General features: G+C 48.6%; 1 protein-coding gene across 10 annotated transcripts in view; it reads right to left on the bottom strand.

The window, feature by feature from the left end:
- Positions 1–1,021: 1,021 nt before the first annotated feature.
- The window catches only part of LOC119165484 (solute carrier family 26 member 6-like), a 152,769-nt gene continuing 144,630 nt past the window's right edge, over positions 1,022–9,160 (bottom strand). For all 10 annotated transcript variants that reach the window (XM_075872585.1, XM_075872591.1, XM_037417654.2 and 7 more), the window contains one exon: positions 1,022–1,259. In XM_075872585.1, coding sequence (XP_075728700.1) covers positions 1,108–1,259 — 152 coding nt within the window. In that variant the 3' untranslated portion in view covers positions 1,022–1,107. The remainder of the gene's footprint in view (positions 1,260–9,160) is intronic.

The following is a 9,160-nucleotide window of genomic DNA, read 5'->3' as shown; positions in this document are numbered from 1 at the left end:
TGGCCAGTCTTGGCGTCAAGAGCGCGAATTGACAGGCGACGACATCTGTATGCTCGTCCCCCCCCCCCCCACCGAAAAATGGCTTAAGTCCGTGGTTCAGGATGTTCTCACACAATGCCGGTGCTCTATAAAAACAGGGTAGTAAATGACCAGTTAAGCCATAATCTACCAATCAACCATAATCAATCCACGGGACGCATATAGTACGAGCCCTACCGTTTTAGGAACAGGTACATTCATGTGTAAGCACACCTTCATTTCAATATCTCAGAAAGAGTTCGCATCTTTTAATCCTCTTTGATTTGTAATGCACATGCCCTGCGTCACATGCTTTGGCGTATATTTGCGACGCTTTCCTCCTAATAATAAAGCAGTTGATAATTGCGCTGTGTGCGTCCTGTCTCTTCGGGGAACGCGTGTTCAAAGCGTACCCACATCGTCGACCAGCTTAACAACCAGGAAGGTGAATACACAAAATGGCACCTTTGCGACGCATAGTAAGCGGCCTACAGACATTATCTGGCGCTCGGCTCCCACCGGTCTCTTCGATTTGGCAATGTAAAGCGTATTCTAAAAAATGGCCAGATGCTCAATCCTGCGGGTCAACTCAGGCTACAAACAACTACTACAGACAGTGCCTTCCTCAAACGACTTGGCTACCGGAGGCGTAGCTCGCATGACGTAGTCATAGCTCGCATGACGTAGCTGTTAGATATCTGAACAACATCGTGAGATGAAGGCCGTCAAAACCGTGTCGTGTTGTCTATTTGGCGTGCCAGGTGGTTTTGCGATTATTGTTCCTAGATACACTAGTGCATTTTGCATCTTAGGGTCATAAGATGGAGAAAATTTAAGGTTTTCTTTGTTGGAATAGGAAATGTGGATTATAATTCAACAAGGCAATATCAATGGGCTAGTAACATGCAGGCCCTAGTCAACTAATATGAATGAGTGCGTTTGAAAAAAAAAACTGCATAAAGCCTTGCGAAAGCTTTATAATATTGTAAGTTAAAGTGCAAAGTTTACGTAATACACATTATTGCAATTTATTATCAGTAACGAGTCTTTTCCTCGCCATCACGCAATATAATGAGGGTTGGTCTACAGTCACAGAGGTGATCGTAAGTGGCTTCCGAATAGTCTTGCAGGCATGTTGCTACAGGATAAAGCGATGGCATCTTGCATTGTAGGAGTGATGTAGTCAACACCAATTTTCTCCATCAGGCGTTGCTGTGTCCGGATGGTTCGTGAGGTGGAATCTACGTGGAATACAAGAAAATGCCGAGCACAGGATTGAGAAAGTGACTCGTCGAGTGGAAGAGCTGAAACATACGTACCCCTATCACAGCAAGTGCACCTCATGCTTAGCCTTGAATGTTGTCATAATTGTATTTCTGTGGTAATGCATACTTACGTTACTAAAAACTGCCGTAAGTAAGGAAGCGGCCACTAGGAAAAGATAGCTGAATGAACAAAACGTAACGAACAGATAATAGTCGCGTGGTGTAATAAAAATCACCGTTATATACCTGTATTAGTCCACTGCAGGATGAAGATCTCGCTGAAGGACCTTCAGTTTACCCGATTAAGTGCGAGTCAATTCGATTATATCCATATGAACTTCGTAATTTCGTTCCTCCACCAAACGTTTCCTCACTGTTTTCGAAGCATGACTAAGAAGTTTGTAATTCCTGTTGCTGGCCACCGGCTGTCTGTTTTACGCATTACGCGACCAGTACGTGTGGTGTACTTACTCGAGAACCCTATAAATTTTATTCAAAACTTACCAGCAAAACAAGGTTGCGTTTGCAACGGTGATAGAACAAACGCGAACAAATGAGCCCAAATATACGCCTAAGTCATAATCAACACAATGTTTTCTAAAATATACAAAATACATTGCATATATTTGAAATAACTGATGACAGAGTCAATACTATGTTAACGTTTCATGTAATTACAATGAAACAGCACTTTTTCTTGTTGACCAATTTTGTGAAACTGTCCAGAAATGCTAGCAATGACGTGTCCAAAGCACCTGTGAACGTATTCTATTAGTTTGGTTTGGGAAAACTATATTGTGAAAATCCGAAGGCGCGTGCCCTGGCAGACGGTGAGCTGCTTTCACGACGGGACAGTAAGGCCGAGGTCTAGCGCCACACCGTGAGTTGTCTGGACTAGAGTGGTGATGTTATGTCCGTACTCCGCTGAGCGGAGTCCTACTTTCTGGACGATGCTCTATCAGTGCTGCGTACCGAAGGGAACTCCCAGAGCATGTGATGTAAGATGGCTAAACTACCACATTTTTGCATGAGTTTGTTAAATACACCTTAAGGTAAAGCTTGTGGAAAAATGCAGGGTTAGGGTACGTTTCTGTTTGAAGTAATAGCAATGTAAGTGCCTGCACTCTATTCAGCTTTCTCGGTGGAGGTGAAAAGATTTTTTCTCCATAGTGACATGTTGGGCAATTTTATTGTATGTAGTTGGCGGATCCCTGTTTACAAAACCTCCAGTTCCAAAACCTCCAAAGGCCCTCCATGGCCATGGACAGGTAACCCTCACGCCCTCGAGTGAGCGAACTCATTTAGATTGCTAATCTCAATCTCTCCGTCCATGTTTCCCCTGTGGGCCGGGAACCATGTAAGATCCTGTGTTGTAAGCAACTTCTCACCGAGTATGTTTGGGGCCTCTTTCCACACAGCTCCAACACTGAAGGCACGAATAGTAGCTCTAGAGTCACTAAATATATGTTCATGACGCTGATCTAAAGAAGTCAACGCAATGGCAACCTGCTCAGCTGCATTGACAGTTTTGGCGCATTTCGACGCCGCGATAATTGTAACCCCTTTGTGGTTGATTGCGACTATCTTAAATCAGTCTCTCTGGTCATCATATTGCGCTACGTCTACGAAACAGGCTTCCCCGTCGAGATCCGTAACTTGGCGGAGAAGGGCACAAGCGCGTGCTTTCCTCCTTCCAACATTTCATTGGTAATGCATGTTCCGTGGAGCAGCCAAGAAAATGATGTTCTCCTTCTGATTCCTAGTCAACCCTTAGTACAGAACTTTAATCTGAGCTGGTGGAATACTCATATCCGTGAGAATTATCCTCCCCGCTTTTGAGGCAGACAGCCTATTTTCCTGCGTTCTTTCTGCCAGCCTAACGGTCGACAGCTCGTCTTCACCGGGTTAAAGAGGAGACGCTCAGACTTTTCCGGAAAGCAGGGAAGGCCTGTGTCCTCCAGAAAACTGTCGGTAATGTCGATGGCTTCTTGCAGGGCAGCCTCTACAGTGCCATCACTTCCTCCTCTACACTAAATGGTGATATCATCAGCATAAGTTGTGTGACGAACATCTGAAATTCCAGAAAGCTGATTTGAGAGACCAACCTCGCCGATGTTAAAAAGTAAAAGTAATAGAACAGATCCCTGTGGAGTGCTTCTATACCAGAGCACTTGCACATCAGATTCTAGATCGCCAACTTTAAGTATGGTTTTCGACTACTCAGGAAGGATCTGACAAACACATGAAATGAGGAACTTAGGTTGAGACTAGAGATCGCATCTAAAATAGAATCATGACGGGCATTATCAAACGCTTTTTTATATTCAAGTCTAGAATCGCACTGGTGTCTCTGGTATGATTATTTAAAATTCGAGTCTTAACAATTTTCATAGCATCCTGCGTAGATAGACCTGGCCTAAAGCCAATGTACTCCAGTGAAAATAGCATTAGGCTGGGCAAAATTGGGGCACGTGCATAATAATAAACAGCACAAATATAATTCAAAAAATAAGAACTACATAGGACAAGTGCTGCTCTTCTTTAATAAACAAGGCTGTGTTGAACTCTAGTGGTATGCGCTTTAAAATTTATCAGTGGATAGTGTTCAATTGTGCTCTCACATTATTAGAAAGCTGCATCTGGCCGGGACACTGTGGTGAAAAAAAAGTATTCGTCAATTTGCCTGGCCTATAATATTGTTACGTTTGAAAAAGACCCGTAGAGGTTGAAAGGGGCCGTTTATTACGTCGTGAGGGGCAGCTCAGAAGCGGCCTACTGGTTAGAGATCCTCCTTATCTTTTTCTTCCTTTTTCGCTCCGGGCGACAAGTGCGTCCACCGTATACGCTTCGTTGTCTTCGTGCATGTGCGCAACATTCCTCTCCGAGCAGACGAAGGCCGCCGGACGAGTCAGTCGAGTTGTCGTGGCGTGTACAGTTTCAGGCGGACAACATGAATCACTTGAGTTTTAGCAGCTCGTCGACCACTCGCCGTGAGACGAGCTATTACATAGTTGACCTCTGTAAGTCTGTTGACAATGACAAAAGGTCCATCATAAGTGGCCAATAACCCGCGCTTGCACATTGGAGTCCACAACCCCACCAGATCACCACGGCGATAAATCACTGGTTGATAGTGAATGTCATAGCGTGCTTTCGCTTTGTCCTGCGATGCCAATGTGCACAGTTGAGCTATGCGACGCGTCTTTTCGGCGAAGCAGATAGTCTCGGCGACAGTGACGTTGTCGTGATCACAGAAAGGTAAGATTGTGTCGATTGTATGGCGTGGCGAACGTGCATAATGCAAAAAGAAATGGCTATAACCTGTAATCTCATGCTTCGCGGTGTTGAACGCGTAAGCAATGAACGGAAGGACGTCATCCCAGTTCTTGGGGTTGCATAAAACATACATAGACAACATGTTCATAATGGTGTGGTTGGTACACTCTGTCAGCCCATCAGTTCGGGGGTGGTATGGTGTCAAGTGACGCAGGCGGGATTCACACAAACGGAGTAGCTCCTCCACGACATCCGCTGTGAATTGTCGTCCACGATTGCTGATATACAGGCGAGATGGGCCATGTCGGAGGATGACGTACTGTAGCAAAAACGACGAGACTTCACTGGCAGTTGCGGAGGGGACGGCCGCCGTCTCCCAGTAGCGTGTGTGGTAGTCGACGAAAACAATTATCCATCAGTTGCCCTTAGCCGATTTTGGAAAGGGCCCCAGAAAGTCAATCCCGACTTGTTCGCAAGGGACGCTTGGAGTTGGCATCGGCTGTAGAAGACCAGCTGAACCAGTTGATGAACGTTTGTGACGCTGAAATCGCATGCAGGTTGCCACATTACTCTTAACGAACTTCTGCATACCAGGTCAATAAAAACGCTTTTTAGTCCGGTGAAGCGTCCGCACCAAACCTAAATGTACAGATGTAGGGTCTTTGTGCATGACACTCATAAGAACTGTTCGCAGGCTCTCCGAGACCACTAGAAGGAAACGCGTGCCACTGCTGGAGAGGTTTATTTTGAACAACAGTCCATCACGCATACAGAAACAGCGTGCAGTAGCGAAAGCGGGTGCATCGGCGAATAGTGGTGCTAGTTTAGCGTCTTTCCGCTGTTCTGCTCTGAAGCTCGGGTACTCCAGGAATGTAGGAGACACAGACGCTACAAGCTGGTCAAGGTCATTAGATTCACAGTCCGCAGTGCTGTGTGGCATACGTGAAAGACAGTCCGCGTCAGCATGTCGACGACCACTCTTGTAAGCGACGGCAAAACTGTATTCTTGTAGCCGGAGTGCCCAGCGCGCAAGGCAGCCAGAAGGGTCACGAAGGTTGACAAGCCAACACAACGAGTGGTGGTCGGTTACGACTGTGAATGGGCTTCCGTACATGTAAGACCTAAACTGCTGAATTGCTAATATTACCGCCAGGCATTCTTGTTCCGTGGCAGTGTAGTTTCGTTCCGGCCTGCTTAGGGAGTGACCTGCGTGTGCGATGACGTGTTCGCGGTCACCGTAACGTTGTACTAGAACGGCTCCAATACCTATGCCGCTAGCATTCATATGAAGCTCTGTCGGAGCAGTAGGGCTGAAGTGCTGAAGGACGGGTCGTGACGTCAGCAAAAACTGCAATTGACGGAATAAAGAATCGCACTCCGGAGTCCACTCAAAGGAACTGTCCTTTTTTAAGAGGCATGGGAGAGGATACGCAACGTCGGCAAACTTCGGAATAAAGCGGTGGAAGTACGAACAAAGCCCCAGGAAACTACGAAGCTCCTTGACGGAACTGGGTGCATTGAACGCCTCAACTGCTGCTGTCTTCTGGGGGTCAGGACGGATGCCACCCTTGTCAACGAGATGCCCGAGCACAAGCGTCTGGCGGTCTCCGAAGTGGCATTTGTTCGAGTTTAACACAAGGCCAGCGTTTCTAATGCTGTTCAAAACAGTATCCAGACGAGAGTTGTGTTCACTGAACGTGCGGCAAAGATGACGACGTCATCGAGGTAGCAAATGCAGATGTTCTACTTCAAGCCACACAGAATGGTCTCCATAAACCTCTCGAACGTTGCCGGTGCTTTGCATAGTCCAAATGGCATGCCGTTGAATTCAGAGAGCCCATCACGGGTTTACAAAGGAAGTCTTTTTTTTTGTCCTCTGGGTGCATCGGAATTAGCCAATAACTAGATCGTAAGTCTACGGATGAAAAATAAGAGGCCGAATGTAAGCAGCCTATTGCGTACTCTATACGGAGGAGCGGGTATACGTCCTTTTTTGTCACGACATTCAGTCGGCGATAGTCGACGCAAAATCTCCAAGATCCATCTTTCTTCTTAACAGGGATTACCGGTGCTTCCCACGGACTGGCTGACTTTTGTACCACTCCCTTTTGCATCATTTCCTGCACGTGGTCGTTGATGATTTGTCTTTGTGACGGGGAAACACAATACGGTTTTTGGCGAATCGGACATGCCGCGCCAGTGTTGATGGTATGGCGCGTTCAAGACAGGTCCGGGGATAGGGGTTACTTTGCCCTTCTGCACAAAGTCAAATACCGAAACGTGCTTCAACAGCACATCCAATAAAGCTCGGCGCTTGCGTGAGCTAAGCAACTTATTTATCTTTGCCATAAGCGCCCCGTCCAAATTGTGACAACCAGTACCGTCACGTTCTTCCGGCACGTCTGTGAGCTCGACCACTGATAAGGTCGCGTGTTTTTTGCCGACCGAAGCTAATCTCCAACGATTGGGTAGTGTCACGGGCTCGGAGGAACAGTTTACAGTCCATAGGCCAGTTCGTCCGCCATTGATCGACACCACACAACGGGGAACCAACACATTCTTCTTCACGCAGTTTATGTGCACTGGTTCTACGCTCGCATCGAAGCTGTCAGAATCCTCCTCGCGACAAACAACAGGAACACGAACGGTAGACAACGCATGTATGAACATATCTTCACAGACTCACAGCGTAGTTTGGTCGTCCGCTGGAGTTTCCAGAAGTTCTGAAGGCATCTAGTTTTCCGGTGGCGAAGAGGGCGCTTTGCGACGCAGCGGTGACGGAGAACGATGAGCACGAGGTCGTGGTGGGGGCGCTAAAGTCCTGTCAAATGCCAGGGAGTGGTTGCGGAAGTTGCTGAGCCAATAGTTGTCATCAGGTGGTATGTGGGCCGGCCGCCAGACACCATGAAACTCATCGTCGGTTGCCATGGGGTCAAAGGAGGCACATTCATAGCCTCACGTGGCAGATACAACAAGGGATGGTCCGCTATCGATTACGACATTTCTCGGTGGGACAGTTCCTCGCGAACAATCTGTAGAATGGAAGAAAAAAGGTCGAGGCCAGGATTTGTGTCCACACTGGCAACAGTTGTAACTTTAGCCAGCCGACCAAACTTGGACGTGATTCGACGCATCTTGAGCGTTTGAAACGTTCGGCAATGCTGAATGACGTCGGACGCAGAACTCAGGCTTTCTTTTCCAATTAGAAAATATACACGTCCTCAGCAATCCCTTTGAGCAGATGACCAACTTTTTCCGCTGCCGTCATGGTAGCCCAGCACACCTTGCGCAGCTTTAACACTTCTTCTATGTAAGTGGTGCATGTCTCACCTGGTAGCTGTGCCCGTTGCGACAGTGTTTGCTCAGCCCGCTTCTTTCTGGCAACCGAGTCATTGAAACACGCCCTGAGCTCTTCAACAAAAAGGTCCCACGTCGTGAGTGCGTCCTCGTGGTTCTCGTACTATACCAGTGCAGTGCTGGTCAGGGAGAACACTACGGTGGCTAGCACAGCGGCTGCATCACAACCGTTGGACTTGCCCACACGTTTGTGCTCGGTGAGCCAGGCATCGACATCTTTTCCGGCTTTTGCTCCGAAGGGCGGTTGAACTCGGTACATCTTGCGAGGAAGCGCAGCCGCTATTACACGCAGCCACTATTCCTAGCAAGATAAATCCTTACCAACTGGCCCAATACAATTGTTTATTGGAACTTGGTAGTACGGAAGTGGACCAGATGGTGCTGTCCTGAGAACGCCTGCTTTTTCGGGCATGTCAAAGTCTCTCACTGTGATGTTATTGGGGCAGGACCGCTCCAGAAAGAATCAGACAGCACGCCAGTGCACAAACACACGTCCAACTTCTATTGTACCCTTCACACATGGACAACCCACACATTACGAAATTCCTAACACAAAAACACGCGGCTAAACTAAATGAATAAGTAGAACGTTCGGCCTACAGTTCAGGTCGTCGGGGTAGTAGCCTGGGCCGTCGTTGATGCCCCGTCGGCAACATTCAGTGGCGAAGTCGACGTTGGGCGGCGTCGTCACCTGCAGTGACGAAGTCGGGAGACGCAGGGTCGCCGCGTCGAACTCCAGTGGCTCAGCGCCACTGTCGACGAACTGGAGCCGACGACTCACGTGTTCCGGCGGCAGGGAGTTGTGCCCTTGAGCACCTGTAGTCCGCCTCGGAAACCCGCGCCAACCCTCCTGGAACAGCGGCGCAAGGGCAGGTTCAGGCACCCGGCGCCAGCTCTCCACGACCAGCGGGACAAGGACAGGTTCAGGAACCTGGCGCCAGCTCTCCTAGACCGGTCGTCTAGCGGAGGCTGAGCTGTCCACTCGGCTAGTACGAGTGTCGCGACGTGGCCTGGGTCGTACCTATAGGCCAGACGCCCAACGAGGTAGTCCTGCCTCGAACGAGGTACCTCTCGCACTGCCGAAGGCACGGGTCACGCACGCTCGAGGCCGCGCCTCACGAGCTGTCGTCTTCCTCGTAGGCACCGCCCGGCACATACACGCACACATCACATCCTCTTCGCCACCGCACGGCACACTATTGTCGTTTTTTTTAGTTTCTGTTTCGCGCCCGCGCAGCACATAT

This window comes from Rhipicephalus microplus, chromosome 8, assembly GCF_043290135.1.
Source record: "Rhipicephalus microplus isolate Deutch F79 chromosome 8, USDA_Rmic, whole genome shotgun sequence".
NCBI classification, from domain to species: Eukaryota; Metazoa; Arthropoda; class Arachnida; order Ixodida; family Ixodidae; genus Rhipicephalus; species Rhipicephalus microplus.
Note: the sequence above shows the minus strand (reverse complement) of the source record. Positions and strands in the feature narration are given on the sequence as shown.